The 26,742-nt window shown below is 30.7% G+C and overlaps 1 protein-coding gene across 2 annotated transcripts in view; it reads right to left on the reverse strand.

The window, feature by feature from the left end:
• LOC148271329 (glutamate receptor 1-like) overlaps positions 1-26,742 on the reverse strand; it is a 119,401-nt gene that overhangs the window by 10,257 nt on the left and 82,402 nt on the right. For both annotated transcript variants that reach the window (XM_088241521.1, XM_088241522.1), the window contains exons 5-10: positions 21,597-21,764; positions 20,735-20,872; positions 19,708-19,796; positions 10,195-10,393; positions 5,841-6,085; positions 3,547-3,655 (exon numbers count right to left, since the gene is read on the reverse strand). In XM_088241521.1, coding sequence (XP_088097647.1) covers positions 3,547-3,655; positions 5,841-6,085; positions 10,195-10,393; positions 19,708-19,796; positions 20,735-20,872; positions 21,597-21,764 — 948 coding nt within the window. The remainder of the gene's footprint in view (positions 1-3,546; positions 3,656-5,840; positions 6,086-10,194; positions 10,394-19,707; positions 19,797-20,734; positions 20,873-21,596; positions 21,765-26,742) is intronic.

Consider the following 26,742-nt stretch of genomic DNA (forward strand, 5'->3'; position numbering starts at 1 on the left):
CTGTTAATTGCCAAGACAAATAGGATTAAGTTGCGCTGCTTTTAAAAGGCTAAAAAATTTATTCGGAAAAAAGTAAATCCCAATTAATCTGAAAACCAATATTCACAACTCTATATATGGTATTGAGGCCATGTCACTCTCTGCCATAAGTGGCTATAAAATTAAATGCACTCAGCGGTCTATGGAAAGACAAATGTTGGGCGTCTCCTCACGAGACCGAACAAGTAATGAGTAAATAAGATGTCAAACAATGGTGACCGACATCACAAAAAGAGTAGAGACTAGAAGTTGAAAGGTGGGCCCCCAGAACACTAAATTGGAGACCCTTAGAAAATAAACGGAAAATGGGGAGACCACAGAGAAGATGAACTGATGATATCGTTAAATCCGTGTGACATGGGTGAAAACAGAGTACCAGGATGGAGAAACAAAGAAATATTTGGAAGATGACTATATTGAGCAGTGGAAAGAAACGGGCTGATAAGAAGAATAATATCGTTAGTAAAATTATTTATGAATGTTTTTTTTTGTTCGTTTAAGAGAAGTTATACCGCATAATAAAATGTTGTAATATGCCCCAGTACCTAAACATGAATTTAATACAACGTTGAGTAGAAATAAACTTTTTCACTCCGCCAAGAAACGTAAGTAAATGAAAAAACAGCGCACGTCAAGATCCCGGGACTTAAGACAGCTGTCAAAAATGAGCGCCATTTTTCTAACATCTATGCGAATTTTTCTAAATTAATTTTTTTTTGTCCTTAAAATAGTAAAAAAATTATATTCAACCAATTTCCATATTACATTTTCATTTAATCATCTTAATATATAAACAATCTATTTTCAAAACCGGCCATCTTCCTATGACGATCTTTGGAAGATATTGGAAATAGACGACACATATAAATACTGGCAAATTTTCTTTTTCCCGAGACGATATGACTTTCTATCCTCTATGCTAACTCTTACGGGAAAACGGCGTAATGGTTTGTTTGTTTTGTTTTGTATATTTTAAGATACTAATTAAATACATTAATCATAATTTTCCCATACATCCAGTGGTGGGTAGGGTCGCTTGAATGAAAAATCCAATTAAATCGTATCTTAATCATTTTCGTTACATGGAAGATAAGAAAATCAGTCGAACGCTTCCGGTGCCAGCCCAAGAACAAAAAAATATTGCAGTATAGAACCACCTGTAAAACTAATATATCATGTCAACTCTGCCTAGAATCGTAAATGGGCCTCAAGCACGGTAAACTCACGAGCTAACTACCAAGTACACCACAGGGGCGAACGCTCCTTATAATCGATTACATGCAGCTTACCATATTTTTTGACATCATAAGTAATGTTTTATAATACTGTAGTTTTATTAGGAAAAAACACATCACCAAAAAAATATATTACTTTTCTTGGATAAGTAAATTTATATATTCCTTTATTCCATACAGCGACCAGTTGCGCCTCTATTGGCAAAAATTATTACTTTTGGATTACACGAGATTACTCTGCTTACTTTAAAATCACTAATTCAAATACGTCTTTAACCTAAAACTTTAGAATCTCGTTCGAAAAATTACACTTGCGATTACAGTAAAATCTTGCAGCTTTCATTAATGCAATTTAGTCTTTCTATACTTTTTCATAAGGGCTAGTATTCTTTAAAATACACCAATTTGACTAACGACAGTCTAAGGGAGGTGGCAATATACGCACTCATTATGTGTGAGAAAGAGATAACGAATATATTTTGTATGTCTTAACACGGAAGTTACAATAATAAGTAAGTAATTGATCATACTTGTGTTTCGGTGGTTTGAAAGTAAATTTGCTTTAAAATAAACAAATATTTTGATATTTTAATCGAAACGAATTGATATTTTAATCCATAATAAAGTATAAATCCTTTAGTAGGTTTTAAAAAACAAAGATTCACTAATTATTTTTAATTGTAATTCGTTTTTGTGCATACGACGACGGTTGCATATTTTAGGTTATTCTTCAGTATCCATTTAAACTTTTTAAATTTAGTTAGAGTTATGATAAAAACGTTACTAGTGTATAGTTTTAAGAATAAATATATATGAAGAATTATAATATGTATAACTAATGTCGTTTTGTGAATAATAATGTGATATAAAAGTCGATGAAACAATGATTCTTAAAACGTAATTTATGTTTTGTTTGGTGAACTATCGTACTCGGTAAGGAATACTTTTAAATTATTTAATTACTATCATTTATTAAGAAATAATCTTTTATTTCAAGACAAGTTATAAAAGTCTGACTTAACCAAAGATGCACCGGTACGCTAATGAATTATTCAGTTTATTGATTACTTTTTCGACGCTTAGCCCAAAACGCGAAATAGCTGCGCGGATGGGTGGTTGCTTTCTAATGACGCAGACGGGGATTCGAGTCCATGGGGGTTCCAATTTTTTTTTTGCTATTATGTTTTTTTAAATTGTATTTTTTAAATCAATTGTTTGTGCTTCATTAGAAAATATTTTTACTAAAACTATCAGCCGCTGAAGCCATTTGTTAGGAATTATTTATTAAATATAAAATAGACTTGTTTTTTATATGCCATACTACCGCTATGGACATTTTATCAGAATTTTCATGGCTTACTTATTTAAAAACTCACCGCTCGCCACTGGTACACCACTAGATGGACTTATCTCAACTCGATTTCCTTCTCCAGAAATTTTACATGAATGTGTGGCTATTGAGTAAAAAACACTTGTCTAGGATTCTGGTTCTATTTCGCCCAGAACTGTATTCTTCATCCGTTTAGGTACGGAAAAATAAATATAACATATTACATAATTGCTGTAATGGAAACTATTTTGCTGACGTGTATGCCGGAAGCGAAGAAGCGAGAAAGTTATTATGAGAAAGTTAGCTTCCTATTATTTTATAGGGTTGATTTATTTTGAATAAATTTAACAAGGTCGTACGTTGGAATAATTCTAAGCAAATTCCAATATTTGAAATAACTTGGATCACTTTTAATTTTACCGCAAATGTTGTGCATTGGGGCGTAACTGAGAAACCATAATAAAAAAGAGGAAGTTTATGTCAAGTGACGCGAAGTAGCGTTACTCAGGGACGACTTTGTGGCGCCACGAAATTCCCTTATTTTAATACTTAAAAAAAACAAACAAATCTCAATAAATACTTACATTCAAAACACAGTATTTCATGTGATATGATTTGACTTTTCGATTCATTTTTAGATTATCGTATTTTTTATCAGAGAGTAAAAGGTTGTTGTGATAGATTGCTTGAGAGTTTTGTAATTTCTACTTGCTCAAAAAAAATGTTTACATATGGGACATTCACTGTATTTTTAATTAAATTAATAAAACGGGAATATCTTTTAATACTCTATAATACGGTTTTACCAGATTGTTTGGCAATGAAACAAAGCCGGCTTACAAAATAATATCTGAATCGTGGGTTTTGTCCTTCACGCTGGGAACAGTAGCGGGGTGAGTTATGACCCTAACAGGAAGATTAATATCGAGATGAGTTACATACTTGTTTGTCCCCATGTTTGCATTCAGTTCTGTCGTACCACCACTTGTTAGTCAACTTGGTCAGCTCGCCGTTTTCCTTGAGGGAGAGCACTGCTAGATTAATCCCATCCCTAGAACAAGAGACAGAAATAAAGAACATCATTGTTGGTTTCGCACTAGCGGCGAACCACCTTCCACTGCCCGACACATCTAGAAATAAAAGAGTATTAATTTATCATAGTAATAATTATTATTCAAATAAAAACAGTTGTATTTTTCTCCAATAAATAAATTATCGCCTGTTACACCATATACATACACAAAAATATGTATTATTTATCATAATCCTTACAAATATTCGCAAAGCCAAACATGCAGCGAGTCGCAAATTTAAGGAAACGTCAGCAAACATAGCTTGTTAGTGAAATACGCCAATGTAAATTTGTTGGTTCAATACAAAAGGTAAACATAATATATTATATTCATTCAATACGCAGCGCTTTTACTAGAAAACCTTAAAACAGTTAAACTTTCTATTAAGTTTTTTACTTACGAAACATATTCAATAAAAGTTTAACAGGGTGATCGTGCTGTTAACCACTTCGATTTTTCTGCTGCAAATTAATTATACGCGTATGCTCACCAATTAAAAATGTTTTATGAGTATTCGTGATTATTATTTTAAATCGAGGATTTATTTTGAGTCCGGGAAAATTTTTATGGCAAATACCCAACGCTTATATCGGTTGTCGATATAATTCACGAGTTCCAACTTTACGGTAAAATTTTTACAGCGATCCGGAGCACGGTTGGTTTATAAACGATATAAATTATCCGTTCTTTGACAAATTCTCACACCCGAGAAAACACACATATAACTTATATTACTTTATTATTAACGGCGACTTGGGAGTTGTAGAGACATGTATAAAAACGAACGTAAAGAATTTTATAAGACGTAAAAGAAAATCGATTGCGTTCCTTTTAACATTATAATGTTTTAATTTAAGAGCATTAGATTGTTATTTTTTTAGTAATGCATACAAACAAAGTGGCAAAAATGTAAGGAAACGTGTAGTTAAATCTATAATTTATATCGTACACATTAAATACAACTTAATAAACCTCATATTACATGTTTTGTTTTGTGTATAAAATTAACATTCCTGAAAGATCATACGGAGGTTCGGTGTAAAAATTTACTTAAGAAGTTTTAACTTTTTGTAATTAGAGGCAGAGTGGTGTAAGTGCTTACGTAAGGCAGAAGTAGGATGTTCATTTTCTTAGTATAGAAATTTCATCAAAGAGCTAACTTTTGACACAAAACACCACCACACTCTTATCTACAGTTATAAAGTCGGGGGAACAAATTTAATTAGCTCAGCGACAACCATCGTGAGAGAAAATATGTACACATTTACACGTGGAGAAAATCCGTTATTCCTTTTATGCTTTGCCTAAAAGAATAATGTAGAACACGCCAACTTAGTAAGAATGAAAATGCGAGAAAACGAGTGTTTTTAACAATATGTAAACGAATCATCAATGAACAATCAAGAATACATAGGTCAAAATAAAACATTTTTATTGAAATTTTCGCACTCCTTTATCTCTGAAATGTGACACAAAATCCTAGAAACTTAACTGATTTATTGCATTTTATATTATTTATAAAACAAAAAATAGACGTTTCATATTATACATGGATAAATAATATAAAGTTTGTAAGTTGAAGAATAAAACAAAAACCAGAATTAATAATGTTATGGCATAATGCGAGGAAATCAAAAATGAGGAAAAATAATATCACATCAATACTCAAATAACAATACAAAAACAAAGCATTAAAACAGAAAAATAAAACAGTAAATACTATTGAAAAGAATTTACAGTTATATATCTGGAACAATAAAATCTGCAATAAATTTCATTAGCACATACGGATACTTATATTCGAATTTACACAAAGATATAACATTTATTTAATTACTTTTTTTACTTTTTAATTATGGAAATCTCAAACAAAGGTTTAGAGAAAATCTAGTGAGTAAAAGTTTACGCCCAGCCACCGATAGGTTGGGCGTGGAATACAGTTCCTCTCTCCAACTGTAGCTTGCAGTTTAAAATATGTTGTAAATTGGGATAAGTTGCTTTAAAATTTTGCTTCAATCTTTTATTAGGAAACGAGGAACTATATTTCCAACTGTCCATGTAGCTGCAAGACGTGTTAGTACACTTACTGTTCAGTGCTTTTGAGACGATTTTCACAAAAATGGCGCTACAAAAAATATCTACATATAATAAAAATAATAATACCTCAATGGCGATCCTAACGGCGTAGCAACTCCGAATCCTTTGGCGTCTAAGTTACGTCCCACTTTCATGGTATCACAGGGCTGCCTCTCATTCGTGTAGTCATTTTTAGGGGATTCCATTAGCAGGGCGTATTTTCCTTTAGACGTTCGGACTCTCCGTATGCCTTCATCGTATGTGCGGACGAATACGTGCTTGCGAGAGTTCATGTATTCCCACATCTTGCTGTAGAGAGTGATTTGTGAACGCTAAAATCACCAAAAATGGTCAGATGAAGAATCGTTTGGATTTGTCAAAACAACCTAAGTTCTCCGTTTCTGTTAAGCTGTGAACTATACATATACACATCTAAACAGAAATGGAGAAAAATAAATATTATATACACTATTGGTTGAATCAGAAACAACTTTGTTTTTAGCGTTACTAACGTTAATTTTAAGTTTCGGAAGAGCACTCCTTGGTTTAATGCCACCTTTTGATGGGAGGAAAGCTCTTCGAAAACCATAGTTGTGTTTCTTAAATGACTAAATATCTAAAAATATAAGACTGGAAAAGAAATCAAAAGCAATGTCCCAGAACTGCCTTATGTACAAGGGAATACAACTATTTGAAGAAATGCCAGAAAGCATAAAAAATGAAATTAATGTAAATATATTTAAAATTAAATGTGAAAAGTATATTTGTGAAAAATATTAAATGGTACATAGTGTAAATAGTGAATATAATTAGTGAAAATGTACATATGAAACAGTTAATATTTTAAATTAGGATATTAAGTGTATAATAGTGATAAATAATGTTAGAATAAGTATAGATGTAAATATTGTGTTTTAAATATATATTAGACTTTGTTACATAGAACAAAATAAATAAATAAAATAAATAAAAAATTAATAAAAAAAAAATGTTTTAAACATAGTAGTACTTATTACAGAGCCCAAAAACATTTTTTTGTCGTTTGTATTTTTAAGATTTCGTATTTAAAATAGAAATAAGAAAGTAACATTGTGTTTTTAAACTATTTACATTAAAATATTTCTAAGAGGGATTTAGGATAGAATCAAAAGATAAACAAATAAATTAAATGTGTAAATAAAACTGTCGTTGCGATTGTTTTTCAATGGAAAATCAATTGATACATTCACTCGGATTGAATAGTTTTGTTTTTTAGAAACACATCAGACTAACGAATTAAGAGCTAAACCCTTTCGGGCATAGCACTGATTCCGATCGAATCCAAATCATGTTAATTCAAAACTAATCTTTAGAGGCTCATGGTCTTTATTGAGAGCGAGGAAGAAAATTAAAGGATTCCTAACAAATGAGAATACGGTTTGCCAATGTTAATAGATCTCACACATCTACTACTCCTTTTACAGACCTAAATTGGACTTAACTATCATCAAACCCTTTTCAAACATTTTAGGTATTTTGTTTAGTTATATTTAATAAGAGAAAATTCTTTGATGTAAATACATTTTAAAATGACACGTATGTTTTTTTAATTATTAAGATATTTTTTTAAAGCATGTGAATTTTATTTTAGAAAATGTCATTTAAGTCTTATAAAGGAGTTTGTTTTTTAAAGCACATAAGGTTTTTTGTACTAAAATTTCAGTTGGTATTAAAAGTTAAAAAGGAAATAATGTATTATGTATTTATATAGGATAAGACATATTTAAAAAAACATTCTATTCTGGTTTTAAGGCTAAATCCATAGGGATTTGGATTTTCTAGAGAAAAGAAAATGGAAAAACCTCAAGATAAAAGCTTCGGATAATCTTTGTAAAATACGAATTATTTACGTGTACTTATTATTTTGAATTTTACATGCAAAAATACTCTAACATGAAAACATTTTTTTATTCAATGGTAAGTCAATTTTAAAGACTACAGACTTACTATCGTTAGATACCGCGTTTTCTCAATTAGGAGTACTTTATATGTAAGCTTATTCCGGTAATTAAGGCTGTAGTATGATAAAAAAATTAGGAAATCATATGATTTTCACATTTTAAAAAGCCGTTCTTTCAAAATCACATATTTAAGAATAAAAATAAAATGAATATAAAAAAAAATAATATCCAATGTCGAAAAGGAATCATTCAAAGATTTGCAAAACTGTTATGAATGGCATCTGTTCTTTATTTTTTTTTTAATGGCCCAATTTTGAAAGAACGGTGTTTTAAAATGGTATCATAGTTTAGAGTAATAACTCGTTACTGGCCAATAGAGTCGCCTAGACGGAGAAAAACATTCTACTATTTTCAACCACGAAGTCAACTACAGTTTATACAATGCAACAGGCTGTAAGTACTCAGGACGAGTTTGTTGTTAAACTAAAATCCGAACTATAGAGCTAAACGGCTTCTCAAGTGAGTTATTACTCTAAGCATCATCATATGATTTTCTTTCTTTTTATCAGACAAGTCATAACATATTTTAAAGTAAAAACTTAAACATGTTTGTAAGTATATTTTTTTGTGTAAAAAAATTAACCATTTCAACACTTCCTGAATAAACCAGTTTGGAAACAATTGCATACGTGTATTATTTACTAGTACATGACATACTAGTTCAGTATAATATGTTAGTACATGATGTTTTTATATTGTTATGTTTTAAAAAATGTTTTTAACCGGGTTGTGGTCCCGTGGTAGTATTGTGGACTCACAGGTCAAAAGTTCGAGGTTCAAATCCCACTTTACCACAACTATACTTTCATTTTTCACGAAAAAAAACGTTTCGTTACTAGAAAAAAAAATAGTTTTCTCCATTAAATTCCTATCCGAATAAGTAATTACAATAGTGATATAGTAAAATCGTGAATATAACCTAAAATTTTATGCGGAATACAAGTCTCTGCAATCAACTAATGCACGTTTAATGTTTTTAATAAATTACCATTAAAAATAAATTTATATGTGGCGAGTTGATAATATATATTATGAATTAAGTATGATGTGAGAATAAAATAAATATGACAAAAAAATAAATACAAGAAAAATAAATGGCCTTATTTGTGTAAGAAAAACCTCCATCGAGACAAGCATTCCACAAATACAAGAAAATAATTTACATATTATTCAGAATAATAAAAAAACAAAGTTACGAAAAACATTTATAAAGTCAGAAAACCCAAAGTTTTTAAAGTGATTGTTAAGTATTGTCTCAAATCGTTTATCTAAAAGTTGATGCGTTGACGTCTACTTTCAATCAGAATTTTATTGGTGAACTTAAAAGGTCGATAAAAAAGTTCGAATGGCACATTATATTTATGAGTTTACATACTGAAATTTTGTGAAAATACCCCAAAAATGTTACGAATCAGACTGTAATTTATATCAACGATCGAAAAATATTATTGAGTTCAAAATAGTTTGCTTCGCACGATATCACATTATCAAAAATATTAATTGAGCATAACGGCATAGCAAAAAAAGTTAAGTTTGTGGACTAATGTAAATTTATAAAAAAAAAAAAAAAATTACACGCATTTTATCAGTAATACAAAAAGCTATGGAAAGGAGAATGCTGGGTATTCTAGAACTTATTCATGGATAAGAGCAAGATTCAAGGTCAGCGATGTAGCCACGAGGTTGCAGTTGCAGAAATGGAGCTGGATTGGTCATATACCGTTCGCTCAGTTTGGGAGATGTAAAGATCTAAAGATGTAAATTTAAAATGATGTATGTAACTAAATTTGTATTTTAATATTTATATAGTAATTTTTAAAATGATATCTTCTGTAGAATTTTATTATTTCTTCTTTGTTTTTCTGGATTGTTGTTCTATGGTATCGCATGTTATTATAGTTTAATTAATTTTCTTACGTGTTTTTTATTATTTTTCATTTTTTTCATTTTCATTTTATTTTTGCACCACAACAGGCCAGGAGGCCCAATTACAGTGGTGAATTACATCACGGAACACCCAGGCTTGAGAAAAATCACATTTTAATTTTTGTGTTCTCACCGGGAATCGAACCCGGAACCTTCCGAGCGTGAGTCAAGCGTCTTGACCACTACACCACGGAGGCCGCCAATGATGATGTTTGATTTTATACTGTTTCTTGGACCTGGTGGATTTATCAACTATGTTTTGAGTCTGTTCAAATTTTTGTAGACAAGTGCTGCCTAGACTTGTATGACTTCAAGACTTCTATTTAACTTCTCTAAAATTTTAATCATTTCAGTAGTAATATATTAATATTAACAGCTCCCTAGGAGTATGAATCCAGTCCTTTTCTAAAAAAAATTGGACAAACTCAAAACATCTGGCCTACAATTGTAACATTAATAAATAGTTAGGAATCTAAGATTTTTGAACCAACAAATTAATATTAAAGACGTCTTACCCTGAAAAAATCCCAGGTAGATCCATGATATAGGGTTCCATACTGAACTTCAGTCTGTGATGCCAGGTCTTCGGGGGAGTTGATTGGAGCAACCATCCTTTCCACGGTAAGAAATGCAGCCAAGTTGGCAGTGTACGAGGATATGAGGATCAGAGTAAAGAACCACCAGACGGAGCCAACTATGCGCCCAGAGATAGATCTAAGGAATGAAGAAAAATTGATCAGGCCATCAACCTCAAACTGAGATAGTGTTAGACATCAGGCGCATTTTTCAATAATACGTTTAATAATGAGGAATTTCTGTGGTTTTTTATTTTTTTTATTTTACCAGACTATTGAACTAAGCCAAAAATATATTTTTTCAATTATTTTATATTGTATTATCAGCGTGATGATTTTTTAAAGTTTTGTATTTCTGAAATTACTTTGCGTATGACGTCATAGGCTCTCTTCCGCTTACTGTTGATCAGTTCCGCCCATTGGTTCGCAAGCAAATCGGAAATCTTCCAAAACTCTCTTATCATTAATTGTTTCATATGAACCAGTGACGTCATTTAAAGTGGTTCGTTTTTACTCCAATATTTTTTATTATTTCTTTCTTATATTTAATGCTCCGATTTTTTCCGCGCGCAAGAAAACATTTATTGTATCCAATTTCCCGTATGGCTGAAGTTCTTCATTGAGCTTGGCTGTTTAGTTAAATTTATACAAAATACTTAATAGAACAAAAACATGTGATAATTTTTTATAATTATTAAATTAAAGAAAAAAGTTGGATAACATATTTTTACAGCCTTAAAAATGAATAACTTTCGTTATAAAAATACATTATAGCTGGTTTGAACAATGTTACTTCCAAAAATACAAAACGTACGTTAATCTTTTAGCTTAAAAGAAATATAAAATAACAAACAGAATATATTTTATTGTAAAGGAAAATTTTGAATTTAAAGTTTATTGCAACAGAGAGGTAAAACCATTTTAAAAGAGATAATATTTTCGTGAAAACAGCCAATGAAAGTCATAAGCCCTGGAAATGATATATTTGCTACTCAAAAATGTTTTCCCTCTTGATTTTGATAAATTTAATCACTAAACAATACTCTCTAACTAAACTAAATATAATTAGTACTGTAACAGAGGGTGATGTAAAAAGGGTAAAGTAAAAATATTCTGCATTAAAAAATATTCTTTAGCTAACAGCCTATTTATCTTAATTAACATTCAAATAATCTCACGTTTTTACGACACAAGTTTTTACGTATTGTTTGTTTTATCAAATAATAATCATAGTTGAAAGCATTAATATACATAAATACCTCAGTGGTTATAAGCAATTGTTTATGTCATTATTCCCTTTTTATAAAATGTCTGTTGTTCAAACACGTTTAAAACTGTAATGTGACTGAAATGTTTAATTAAGATATTTTAGCTGCCAACCATTGATAAAATGTCAAATTTGACGTTGTTATTCAATCCGTGATTAATATTTTGTATTAAATGTTTACAGGTGTGACATTCAATATCAACACATTACAAAACAGAATACATGCAAATATTTTACTCAATGCCTAAATTAGTTTGTGCAACCAATAAACAGAGTGATAAATGAATTTAGTATTTTGTTTTACTTTCGGAGGTTCAATAAGGATACATAAAATTGGCAAATGAACCTAAGTGCTATTATTTAAAAATTTAAAAAAAATTAAAGTTTTTATAATTTACCCAAATATTTCCATTTTGGTCGCCATTTTCAACGAGTTGTAAATAACTCACTATTAGAAAATGAAAATCAAATTGGAGTAGATTGGGATTTAAACCCCGGACTTCTTATTTTTGAGTCCTCAACAATAGCCACGGAATTACAACCCGAATTATATTTATATCATCAATTATATAAATCCCCTATGTTTATGATAAGAAAAATACCTATTTAGTTTTATTTATAATTTTAACCAGTGAACGGGTTTCGCCGTAACCACCGTCGTTAGACGGGTAACTGGTAAAAAATTATAAATAAAAGTGGAATAAAGCTGTTTATTTATTTATTATTAAAATTAAAATGTTGTTCCACCTAAAAATGTTTAGGGAAAAACTCAATATACAACATCTTTGATAAATTATATAAGTTACAACAGGGATGGAGAATACCTTAAAAAAGGGAATATGGAAGTCTAGGCATTTACAGAGCTTATGACCTGTCATTGGCTGGTTTATGTGGCCACTTTACACACTGTGTAACATTCACCATTTTGCCTATGTTTGAACATCCAAATTTCTTCAATTCTTCCATTTGTTGATTATAGTGAAGTTAAAGAGCTGAAACCTTTATTGTTGTGTAGAGATTCAACTGACTGAATTATTTCACATACTAGGCAACGCCTGAAAACAATTTTTCAATTTTTAAACTTCTTCTTGGACCAGTCGGTTTTTGGACCAGTTGACAGGTCATAAGCTCTGTAAATGCCTAGACTTCAATATTCCCTTATTTAAGGTATTCTCCATCCCTGTTGTAATTTGTTAATCTTAATGACTCCCGGGGGGGTGAAATCCAGTCTTTTGTCTACGAACATTTGGACAGACTCAAATATTGAAATTGTGTAAGTGTTTAGTTCATATAAACATTGAAAAAATTTTAAAGGTTGAGTTGTAAGATTGGGTTGTTGTAAGAAGCAATATAAGAAATGAAGTTCATTTACACAAAAAAAACTTATTTTTTTGAAATTTGATTTCAGATACACTGCATTCGATTAAAAAATTCATAATACACCTATTCAAGCATTTTAATTGAACATTTTTTACAGAATTCATACTGAATCTAAGTAGAAATATTATTAGTATTTTCATCAAAATATCACAAAAATTACCCGAAAGGCTATTGGTTAAGAATTTCAAATATTTAGTGATGAGGGTTTAAGGCTAGATTTTCTTTAGGAAAATGGATTAGAGTTGGAAACATATTGATGATTTTTCAATTAATAAAGTTGGTTGATTCATGTACATTCAATATTCGTCTTTTTTGTTTATGTATTGTTATTTTAAAATCAGAATATTATAGTTTATGATTTTTGATTCATGTTTATTTGTTTCTGACCATTCGAATTTGCTTATAACATTATTACGAATCTTGACGTCACAACTATGAAGGCCAAACATGTCACGTTTTTCAAGTGATGAATGTCTTAAAAAAATATTTCTTAAATTTATACATGATAACATTTCTCTACAATATCCATATTGATTTTGAAAATTGAATTAATTATTCTGAATCAATTTATATATTTTTTGATATTAGTAGCATATGGTATTTCCCTATTGGCAGCCTCCGTTATAAGGTTGGTTGGTCCATTTTATGGGGAAACTACCCCTCGGTCTTCTTCCAGGCACGCTGCCTATCATGACAGTCCTCTCGAGGTTCGCACATTTTCATCTCGAGATATGGCCAAAGAAATGTAGAATTCTTTGTGGACATAAAATTGATAATTCAATCTTTTATTTTAATTTAATTTATTTGATTTAATAGTATAATTATACATTTTTACAATTTAAAAAAATTTCACTTGTTATATTTTTACTAAAACTATAATCCCACCAAGCCACTTTTTGTAGCTTGTTGGTGAAGATTATATTTATACTGACTTAATAATATTATTTACATTTATAAAAAATGTAAATAATATTATGAATAACATATAAAAATTAACAGCCGGAAAGATCAGAATAAACATGTTTATACAAATAATAATATATAAATTTATTTTTTAAATACAAGAAAATGTATGAAAAAATAAAATATTTACACCTAAGCTACTATTCATATATAAACTCTTGATCGAGTAGCCACTCTCTTATTTTGCTCTTGTTACAATGTGAGTTAAATTAAAGTTCTTTTGGTAATAAATTTAAAATTCTAGGTACTAAATATTTGAGAGTTCTATTTCCATATTTATTACATACTTTTGGTACTACCAAGCCATCATTAGACGTGAAGCGTGTATTATGGTTATGTTTGAGAGGAAACTTGAATGTATTACTATGAAATTGTTCCAAAATGATGCAAAGCCACAGTAGTCCTCGAACAGGCAGAGTTTTGATTGTTTTGTACAGGAGATCATTATTACTTGTGATTTATTTGTGATTAAAGATAAGACAAGATTTAAGATGATTTGCGAGCATGGACAAACTCTTTCTTTTTTCGTCCATAACATCTTAGCATTCTCCAGCACAATATTTTTAAAGCGTCTTTTTTCCTTCGTTCATTGATCTGATTGCCTGAGTCTCGGTTCCGTGGAGAAACACGGATAAGACCAACGCTTTCCTTAATCAGTGAAAGTACATATCCCACAAACCCGAAACCGTTTTCAAGACTGTGGGTCTTCCTTTCGGTTTCACTCATACAAAAAACAATGTTTTTTTTATGAATAAACTAGTTACTCTTTTGAAATATTCAATGTCGTATCGTGAATTTAATTATATCGAACCCTACTGTGTTCACTGTGAGTTTGAAAAATTATATGGAGGGCCTTTGTCGGATATTGTCATTCTTCCTCATAACCATATTTCAAACACGAATGGTAGCAAAACTGTATTTACTTGTATCACAATAGCTTATGTTTTTATTGTAATTTTATAATATAAAATTGGATAATTTTTATCATTATTTAAACATTTTTTAACTTCGACGTCCTTCATGTAAGTCACCAAATGATAAATTTTACAATCATGCATGTAGCACTGCTTATTTAAAGGTCATTAACTTCTTCAACTTAATAAAGGCAACGTGAAAAAAAAAAATAGTTGGTACGTAGTGGCTTTGAAATTTACACTTCTTTCCTTTAATGATAAAGGATAGCACAACATATAAGTTCAGTTTTTCTATACCCAGAGACATTGAGCTCTTTGAAAAAATAATAAAATAAAATTTTCATTTGCCAACCATTCTTACAAAGCTTTCACAAATCAGATGTTAGTCGACTTAGATATGCCCCGACTACGTCATATTTTCATAAAAATTATCATAGCTGATTTCACTATAATTTTTCATTTCATTCATTCATTATAATAATTGAGATTTCACTTTCATTATAATAATTGAGCCAAGATATGCAAATTCATTTACTATCTCTACATCAAGAAATAATTTGTTTATTGTTAGCTGGTTATTTCGGTGGACAATCACCGATTTTCCTTCTGTTAATATCCAGATCTAAATTCTTAATGGCTGCTTCCACCTTCTTCAATAATTCTGCAATCTCATTTTTACTGGCTGCTAAGAGGTTTGTGTTGTCTGCATAACGTAGATGAGATATTTTCATACCAGCAAGTAAAATTCCACCTTCCCAACCTTCTAAGGTTTTCTGCGTTATGTATTCTCCATATATATTAAAGAGAGAATACATCCTTGTCTGAATTTTTCCGATTTCAAATTAGTCTGACTAGGTATTTTGGTATTCTTATCTCCCTTCAAAAATTTCACTTGCCTTACGTATTTTATGTAAAGCAATCAAATGCTAAAAAATTGTCCAAGAAACATCAGCATTGGGACTTAAAATTCCCGGCATTTGTTTCATCAGCTGTGCTCCCTAGTACCCTTTTCTTCCACAAAACTCGTTTGTTCTTGTGGTATTTGACTTTCCAGAAAATGCTTCAAACGTTTAATAAAATAAATGGATAATCCTTCTACGGGAAATCAAGGTGCTCACGACCTGTCGTTAGCTGGTTAAATTTCAATTTGTATTATAATTACTTCACTTCATTATACTCACTATACTTACGATGTTTGAACACCAAATTTATTCTTACAAAAGAAACATTCAAACGCTCTACCATATTCAAAAAAATCATTCTAAAAAATCAGTTTAAAATTAAGATGAAATAAAAATGAATGTAAAACGAACTATCTCTCTGAACATAATTTTCCCCTCTATTTGAAAGGTAGAAACATTATTATTAATTATGTATGTATAAAACAATTTTAATTTTACACTTATTTTGTCGGCATATTTTTGTAAAAAAAAAACAATTGGATGTTTAAGCATAATTAGAAAGGTCAATGTTACACCATGTGTGAGTGATTACTTAAACCTAGCTTGCCCGCCACATACTGCACACCGCATCTGAGGACATAAGTCTCCTTGGCGATGCCCAAATACACGGAAATGATTCTCGTTGCCTAGCAAAAAAACTGCCCAAAGGAGCTCTTTGTAATCTGGTAGCCTGAACGTCTTTGTGCTAAAAGAAGGTCATTTAGAAGTGCAAAATATGCACTTCATTAGATTAAGAAAAGAGGGAAGGGAATTCTTCACTGAACGGGATTAAATTGATTGGACATGATCAATTCGCTGAAATGAAAACAAAACTTTTTAAAAGTATTGAGATTCTTTTAAAAAGCCACCAGACCTGCTTATCCGACAAGACCTATAACAAGGTCACAGATAGTAGCTAGAAGCTTTAGGATATCCGCAGCAGCACGAAGGGGAAATAACAAAAAATCGTGGCGCAGTTGGTTAGACGGCCGACTGTGAAATTGGCGTCACGGGTTCGATTCCCGCCAGTTGCAAGAAAAGAATCCATGAAAGATCTTTTTGTCAATTGGTCTGGGTGTTGTGGTAATTTTTTCCCTAACTTTCTCTAATTTTAAGGGTTATTCTTTTAAAAAAATTAAAAAAACAAAAAAAATAATATGTCATTAAATTTTCCATGACCTGATAAAAACTGCGTTGTCCAATGATCCAGATCATTTAAACCAGTAAATTACAGATATCTCTGTAACAATGCTTAAGCTTCTAAATTCTCTTTCTTTCTGATTAAACGTTTAGGGGTTCTCAGACAACCAAGGCTCTTTAGGTGTCAGTAGGTAGATCCTTTGAGAATCAGACCTACGCTTCGGGGGCTTGAAATTTAGGATAATTTGTAGGGATTATCTCAACCTAGTCAGGAATCATGTGAAATCGAAATGTACAATACACTGGGTAACTATTATTTAGCCTCATTTGCATACAGCCGTACAACATAGGCACAGATATGCTAACTATGCACGACACTCTCCGATTCCAGGATTACATTATTTAGCTAATATAATATGATATAAACATTTTTCTACAACAATGTTTAATTTTGAAACATTTTCAACATAAACTAATAGCAACATAGAAAAAAAAACATTTTTGAGAATGGAATGTGAAAGTCTAGTCACTTAAAGGGCTTGTGATCTGTTTGGTTTACGATACACTTTACGCCTTATCCAACATTTACCGTTCTGTCTATGTTTGAACATCCACATTTCTTTAACTTTTACAGCTAAAATCTTGATTGATATGAATAAAATTTAGGTAAAGATATAGAGATATTCCCAGTTCCGTAAAATTCAAACTCAATGAGTCCAGCTGTGTCTACAAATATTTGAATATACTAAAATATTGTCTGAATTTATTTCAACAGAGAGGGAAAAAAAATTTGAGAAGGGAATATGAAAGTCAAGTAATCTCTGTAAATGCCTAGACTTTCATATTTCCTACTCAAAAATGTTTTCCCTCTCTGTTAAAATAAATTCAAATATGAACAACTCCGTAGGGAGGAAATCCAGCCAGTCTGCAAGCATTTGAACATACTCAAACATTGTTGAAAAATATTGTCGATTATTTTATTGAAATTGTAAATTTGTTATTTTATGAATGCATGGGTTTGAAAACCCATGTACTGCGTACCGCTTCGTGCTTTGATGCCCAAAATTCCCTGACTCTTTTAAACCAAGTCGTCGAATGGGTCAAGAGTTTCAAATACCTGGGAGTATGTGTTGTGGTAAATAGCAGCATTTAAAAAGAACTGGGAGTGCGGATAGCATTAGCAGGCACCGCATTCAATAGTAAGAAGGCTGTCTGGAGATTGGATCTTTACTCAGTGAAAACCAAATGTCGATGCGAATCGTGGCACCTCACAAAGGCCAAAAACCGTGAAATTCTGTGTTTCAAGAATATATGTCTCCGTACAATCTTAGGTGTGCGGTGGTTTGACTTTGTAGGGAATAAAGTAGTAAGAAACTAAATGCTGCAAAGTCTAAATAAATATAATACTAGTAATCGACCAAAGTTTTAGTTTCGGTATTGGCCAGTTTCTGTCTAAAATTTGTCTAAACTTTGGCTCAGCCAATACCCTGTGGTCGGGATATGTCAGATTACGTTTAGCTGTACTAGGGTAGATCTTATGGCTAGTTCTTCTAAATTCTTTTGATTATTACAAGAATTTCCAAATAAACAAACAAACATTATAAATATATAAATATTGTGTATTTACATTTTTGTAATTATTTTATAGTTAATAAGTAAAAGTTCCTATGGCGTGCATTAAATAACTGTCACATAAACGTTCTATGAATTACATAACAACGAACCAAAAAGCACTAAAAATCAACAATTTTACTCATTAAAGTATGCCTTTTATTTCATGGTGTATTTTATTTAACACTTATTTTAATGAACTCGGTAGGCTTAACATTGAAAGCCCCTCACCCACTTACCCGGATAAGTTATAAAGGTCTTGTGACCTCTTTTCAGATCTGCGCATTGCAAAAACCATTTTTTTTCTAGCTGTAGTGAACGGTATTTATATTATTTTTTGAAAATTATTTGTTTACAAAAGACTCGCGTTATTTTATTATTTTTAGAATGAACATTTATTGCTTTTGCCATCAGAGCAATCTAAGTATAAACAGTCGATTTGTCTGTCACCCTCAATCGGCGGTGACAGAGAATGTTAGTTCATTAGCTGGTTAGTAAACCGGAAGAAACAAGTCCGATTGGGAGAACCTAAACCGTTACCACAAGTCCACCGGCCACAATAAAATCATTGTTCATAAATTTGCTCTATTTAGCATCTCTCTATTCAAGACGAAAATCTAGCATCAAAATCGTAGGGTTTAATCATAAAAAAATGTCTAATTTGGGGCGTTTTGAAACGACTTTTAACTTTAACAATATTTTGAGTATGTTTAAATGTTTGCAGACAGGCTGGATTTCCTCTTTAGGGAGTTATTTAGACTTAAATTTGTTGCAACAGAGAAAACATTTTTGAGAAAGGGAAATGGAAATCAAAGCATTTATGACCTAATTAAGCCTATGACCTAAAGTCAACAGATGGAAAAGTTGAGAAAATGTACATGCTTATACACAGGCAGAATATTGAATGTCACTTAAACCAGCCAATGACAGATCATAAGCCCTGTAAATGCCTAGACTTCCATATTCCCTTCTTATTTTTTTTTCCTCTGTCCCAACAAATTTAGACTTTTAACTTAATTAAATAAGTTTCGCTTTTTGCCGGAACTAGAACAGAAACCAACGTTCGGTTTTAGTTCCAGTTTTGGCTAAAAATTTTGTTTTAGTTGGTCACTATACATTAAATTACAAAAAAGCGTAAATGAAAAATACAAATTTTGCGCTAACGAGATTTGTGTAAGGGACTATCGCTAAAGCTCTGATGGTATCTAAATAAGTTTATTGTAACATTTTAACTTACCTTGGTGATATATCACAACCCTGTTGCATAAACGCTCCCAGAGAGAACCACAGCGAGTTAAGAATGCTAAAATCGTTGGCCATTGTGTTCTGAAATTTTCAAATTACACCAAAGCTTTAGTGCTACAATTAAAACTATTATACCACCCATTGTTGGAACTGATCGTTTAAAATTTATCGACCAACATTGTTTCTAGGAGGTAGGAATTTAAAAGGATCGGCTTAGTCCAAACAGTTGTCCTATTTGTGTTACTAAATAATATTTGATACATTTTATATGAACATTAGTTTTCGCAAAAATTTTTAAAAAAAAGGTATTTTAACGAATCGTTAAATACATATTTTTTTGTTGCGTTCTGATGATTTGGTCAAATATTAAAATTTTGGGGCCAATTTCGACGAGTTAAAAATAACTCACTATTAAAAAATGAAAATCATCATGAGTAGAGTGAGGTTCAAACCTTAGACATCTGATCCATGATTCCGTGATCTATCCACGGGACCACCACCCAGTTGAAAGCAGATTTCAACGATTCTTATTATAAAACCATCAATGCATAAGAACAAGTTTTTGGGTTTAAAAACATTACATTGACGTTGTTATTAAGCACACACGTCATGTTTGCTGAGTGTTCTTCTTACAAACTTGTAAGGGTAACGTAATACGTGCCGTTTGTCCTATAGGGTGCAAAACATCTCGTTTTCAAAGAACTCTCTCAATATAGGTAAGCGTATTTTGAACCATTTTAAAAAGTATAAGTTAGCATCGTATTTATTTTCTGTTTCAAAAATTATTTTTAAAATACCCGAAAATTCGTATTTTTTATTTTTGAAAATAAAGATCTTAAGTAATAAAACAAATTTTAAAGATAGAAAAATGATTGTTGTTTATTTTTTTCCCAAATAATGTTCTTCTGTAAAGTCCTGAAAAGCTTAACAATTGATGCAACGCAAAAAACAAGTTGAATTTTTTGTGTAGTTTTATGTGCTTTTAAATTAATATTTAATTAAAATAGAAAGACGTGAACCTGATTCGTAGCTACTTGAGATAGCGGATCATGAAGTTGTCCATCAGTAGTCTGAATCATTCTCCATTCGTATGGTGAGAACCTGGATACCATAAAAAGAACTATGCTGACTCCGACATAGCTAAAAATCACGCAGACCTGTATAGAAAAAAACAAAATAGATTATTGTAGAAATCTGCATTCAAAATGTAACTGAACTATGTCATTGGCCTCTTATAGCGATAAAAACCTTTAAAAAGTATTCCATATAATACGAATGTCTTATTTCAGTAATTCAGGGAGGATTTTTTTTTGCGTTCATAGATTTACACAAATATTACAAATTTGGGGGAATATTTAATAAGTTGTGAATTAACTCACATAAAATAATGGGAATCAAGTTGAGGAAAAGTAGAATTTGAGTTTTGGACCTCTAATCAGTGAGTCCGCAATACTAGTCTCGGGATTGCGACCCGATTCCACACAAAAATGACCATAATAAAACAAACAATTGAAAGTTTTTATTGTTTTAAACGATGGATTACAAAAATAATAAAAACAGTTATTTCATTAAAATTTACCAGTTTTCGTATTATAAAGATATGTTTAAGTCTAAAAAAAAATTGAATAAGTCGATAATTTATAAATTTGTGGCAAAATATTAATTTTGTTAGGTACTCCAAATAAAAACTCAAAAAATAATTTAATCTAAAGGAGAAAAAAGTACCTATTATTCCTTTTCTAAAAATTCGAAGAAAAGAGGTATTTCGCTTTAAAAACAAATAAATAAATTCAACCCTACAGTTGGCTATTGCTGTAGTGGTTTTAAAATGTAAATTGAGATAGGATCGAGTTCCACAATTGCTCGTTAATTTTTACATACCCATATCTCCTTCGACAGGGGGTTCAGGAAGCTGAAGACTCCAGGTTTCTGCTTCACCGGTTTCTTGATCATGATCGATATCCCCAAAGACATAAAAGGTTTGCTGAAGTCTATCACCCTTTCCCGCTCTGAGGTGATCGTCATAGATGCAATAGCAATATCGGCTTCCTGAAATAAATACAACGAGGGTGAGTTTTTATGACAAAGGCATAAAGTTTTATTCGCCCTGTCGAAATGCCGGCAATATTTGCTAATCTAACCTAAGTTTCACGCGGAGAGATATTTTTTAAGACTTTTGCGTTAAAATAATTTCAAGTATATTATTTACAGACATTACAACAGTGAAAAAGAACATCTGTGTCCGGGCGGATTAAAAATACAATTTTGTGTGTAAATAGAACAATAATCCCAGAGGAATGCTTTCGATTTTATGGCTGCTTTCAGGTCGAAATCCTGAATAAGGCAACCGAGTGGAGAAAAATCCGCCTTGTAATGTAGTGGTTAGCGCGTTCGTCTACCATGCTTGAGGTCTCGGGTTCGATTCTTGGGAAGGACGACATGAAATGTTTATTAAAAAGGTAGTTCTGCAATACTTAAAAAAAAGTGCAATATTTCATGTTCCTGGACTGTATTCTAAGCCTGATCATTTCCTTCATGAAACAGATAATCGATTTACACTGCGTTCAGCGCAATAATGCAGTACCCTTTACACCACCGGGGTTAGATAATAATGATGATGATGATATTGATAAATTTTCAAAAAAGCAAAAGGTAATTGTCTACTGATATTTTGACATGAAATATTTTCGATTTAACTAACTGGTCTGAAATATCGCACTCCCCAAAGTAAACTGTTGTATGTTTTTCATTAATTCGTTTTTCACTAATTTCATGTCTTCTCCCTAGTTGGAGCATATGGTATCCACAAATAACAGCTGGAGTTCCCTTTCTCTCAAATAGTGGTTTAACTGCATTCATATCTCTAAACATCCAAATTTAGACTTACGACTGTGGTGAAAAAATCAATGTTTACATGCCTAGCCAGTGGATGAAATAATTTGTATAAATCTAACCTATAATTTTTAATCCAACCTATAAGTTTACATGTAATAATCATAATTTCAATTTACACATTGAATTTAAAGTACTTCACGTTGAAATTTAATACATGACAACTTGGATTTCTTATAATGAAAAAATTGATTCAAAATAATTAATAAATAATTAAATAAACAATATTTCTTTTAGTCCACTCCTGTCTTGTTTCGAACGTAGGCAGTTTACATTACCATCCAATCAAGGAAAAAAGGACTCGATTTATTTCATTGGCAGCATACTGATAACATAAAATAAAATAGGAAAAAAATCATAAATTAAGTATACCTTGAGAAAGAAGCTAGTTTAAAATAGTGGTTGAAAACAAAATTGTTTTATTTATTTTATTATAAACAAAACCTACAATAATTTTTATTCATTTATTTTATTTACACACAGTATTGTGCGAAATTATAGAATAAGAGGATGTTTTGTCATTTTTTACACTCATATGTCAATTTGACAGTTGTTTAGCGCCAAAAAATATGACTTATAGTTCATAATCCTTTGGGAACTCATACTGGTGTTTGTTTTCTTTTTTACATTTTCTCATTAAAGGACTCATTTTATAAATCGCTTGCATATTAAACAGTATTTTTGAGTTGGTTTAAATCATGGATATCACGCCGAGGAAAAGGGCAAAGATCATAAACTTAAGTGAACACACTTAAGTGAACATGACTCAGAAAAAGATCACAAAACAAGTCGGGAAGCAGTCAGCAAGATTATTAAGCAGAAAAGAGATACAGAGTCAGTTGAAGCAAAGATAATTTATTTTAGACTGGCCTGGAAATTCACCTGACTTTAACCCTATAGAAAATTTGTGGGCGATTTATAAATCTAGGATGCAAATATTGGATTGCACCATCAAGATAATGATGATAGAAGCTGTTATTCACATGTGGTTTCGAGATGACAGAATAAAAGAAAATTGCAGATGTTTGATTGATTCCTTGCCAAAACGTGTTCAGGCTGTTATAAAAGCAAAATAAGAAAAATACATTCTATTAAATAAATAAAAAAATAGGATTGTACTTCACCCGTAACTCAAAATATCAATAAAAACGTATTTTATGATTACAATGAATTTTATTCCATTAATTCGTACAATACTGTAGACATTGAAAAAGTTAATAAATTATCGTTGGCTGGTTTAAGTGGCCACTTTACATACTGCGTAACATTCACTATTCACCAATCAGCCACTGACAGGTCGTAAGTCTTGTAAATGCGTTTCGTTCCATATTTCCTTCTTTAAAATGTTCTCAATCTCTGTTGTAATATGTCCTCATCTATCAACATTCGGAAAAGCTCAAAATATTGTTAATATACTCGTACGTGTATCACATCAATGCATTGAATATAAAACGAGCTTTAGTACGCAGTGAAATGTCGGGAATGTGGTTAATTTTGGAGGGTAAAATTTAAATTAAGTATTCAATTATTGGTATTCGTCTCAAGTATATTTTATCGATGAAAAGGGATAAAAACATCAACGGTTCAAAAGAACGATCATAAAAATGAGCAGTTACAATTTCTTACAAACTTTCTTTATAAAAAACTGTCAAGGGGGTCGTAAAACGTGTGAGAACTGACTTAGCCAAGAAGAGAGATTCCCTTTTCTTACCAGATTGTATGAATACGGTGTTAGCAATAGTGACTTTTTTATGGTCAAAGTTCTTTATTAAATATAAATTTTCAAGAACAATTTCTTTATTTCTGTATAAATCGAACAGAAGCAGTGTACCCTACGTCTCAGTTCTAACTATAAGTTTTTTTAAACATGTTTTTGAACAACTCTAGCGTAAACCAAGCGACACAATATTTTGGGTCTCCAAATCGTTTACCCTTTTTTTGGCATTAGATCCTATAGGATATGTATGCGATTATATTTTTCAATATAATTCGTGAAAAAACATTTTTTTATATTTTTATTTACAATGTAAAATATTTAATATGCCAAAGAAACATATAAACATAAAAGGACTTAACAGTGTTCAAAATTTTTTTTTACTTATTTGACATGACGTATAAATATTTTTTTAAATTTCATCTATCCTATTTTTTTCAGGCAAATTTTGATGTCTTTTTAAAATACTGTGTGTTATCAGTTTACTTGATTGTATGTGGAAGAATATTAAACAAATTGTCAGAAAAATAATCATCGGACCTTTGCCCAAATGCATTGTTAAAGAAAATAATATTGACAGTAATATTATTAATTGCCTTTGTAATAAATTCGTTTCCCTGAGCAGGGAGATGACGATGTTCATCTTTGAACCTGTCTAGCAGAATCATTTATTTATTTATTTATATACGGCATTTCTGCCATTTACATATATGTGGTATAAAAAGTGCTTAAAAATAAAAATATTTAAAAAAATAATCGAGTATGAAATATTAATATACTCGTACTGTACACATTATTAATTACTTGAAATACATGTATATTTTAAAGAAATTATACAATAACAAAATACATTAATCAATCAAATTAAAATTATTCCAACCCAATCTTCTGAAGATGATTTGTTCTTTTTGATAACAATATGTTGGTCACTTTATTTTTTAAGTTAGGCAGAGATAAACTAAATATATCAAAATGTGATGCATATTCATTCCCGGTATTCTGTAATCTAACAATAGGTGAGTTATATTGAGCTACCGTTCGAGAATTTTGACAATAAAATATTGTAGACGTTCTGCTTAATCTAGGTGGTACAAAGAATGAAATCAATTTCAGTAGATCAGGGGTATCAAACATTGGTTTTATTATTTTATATAAAGTCGTAAGATCGGTCGATGTTCTTCGTTCTTGCAATTTAGTTAATTTAAGCGAGTCTAAAATTTTGTTATAATTTAATTGATTAGTAGAAAACCTCATCTTAAAATTAATATATCTAAGAAATTTATTCTGAATTCTCTCAATAGAATCTGAGAAAGTGATTTGATAAGGTGACCATATTGGAGAATTATAATCTAGTTGGCTTCTAACTAGAGATGTGTAAAGATATTTTAATGTGTTTATATTATTAAAATCTTTTCCGGTTCTAAGTAAAAATCCTAATAATTTTACAGCTTTGTTAGATATTTTAATAATGTGCTCTTTAAATAATAATTTTGAATCGAACAAAACATCCAGATCGCTCACGGTAGAAACATCAGTAATTTGAGCGTATATTAAGCATATATCTCCGGCACATCTTAGTTTAAGATTTCTGAAGATGGGGTTCTTGTTGGTACTAATATTTACTGTAAACGATATACCAAAATGCATTATAAACCTTAACTTAAAAAAATCATATTTTTGTTTGGGATTCTGAAGCCTTCTTAACCATCAAATGTGTCGGAAAATATTTTTTCATTCTGTAAAAATATTTTTTTTTACATAAACTGGATTTACTGGGTTTGTATTTTGGAAAACTTTTTAGTCGTTTATTAAATTACTGTATGGTTAAAAATATAATAATTTGCGAATAATTCTGATTCCAATTAATGGTATTATAAATATTGTTTAAACTATAGACTTCTCAAGATCATTCTGATAATCTTCCGTTTCTTACACAACGCATTTTTTATTTTGTATCGTTTTATAATAATATGAACCTCAATCCTCTGTAGAATGCATTCAAATCTTTATTGACTTTAGTTTGTGCATGAGACGTAATGTTTTTATATGAAATATTTTAGTGTGCGTCAGAACACATATAAATTGTATGTTTATTTGGTTCACAGACGGGCACAGAAACATTAATAAAAGCTATTAAATATCCAAATGCACTGTATCTTTTTATCGGATAGCATTTAATCGTTTATTTCAATGTAAATATCATTGTTTTCACGTTTCCTCAATGATGAAGTTTAATGTAACGGGTAATCGGATAAAAAAATGTTTTCCCAAGCGCGGTAAAAAATAGAACATTTAATTGTACGGCGGAGTTTCGCGGAAATGAAAGAATTAAATTTATTTTTTTTATCAAAATTGACTGCTTTGAATTACGTCACTAGTTCTTCAAAATCAACCAATAACAGAGTGTTGTAAAACATTTTT

The sequence above is a fragment of the Micrasema longulum genome, unplaced genomic scaffold (genome assembly GCF_059751315.1).
Source record: "Micrasema longulum isolate JH-2025_06_02 unplaced genomic scaffold, ASM5975131v1 h1tg002928l, whole genome shotgun sequence".
Lineage (NCBI taxonomy): Eukaryota > Metazoa > Arthropoda > Insecta > Trichoptera > Brachycentridae > Micrasema > Micrasema longulum.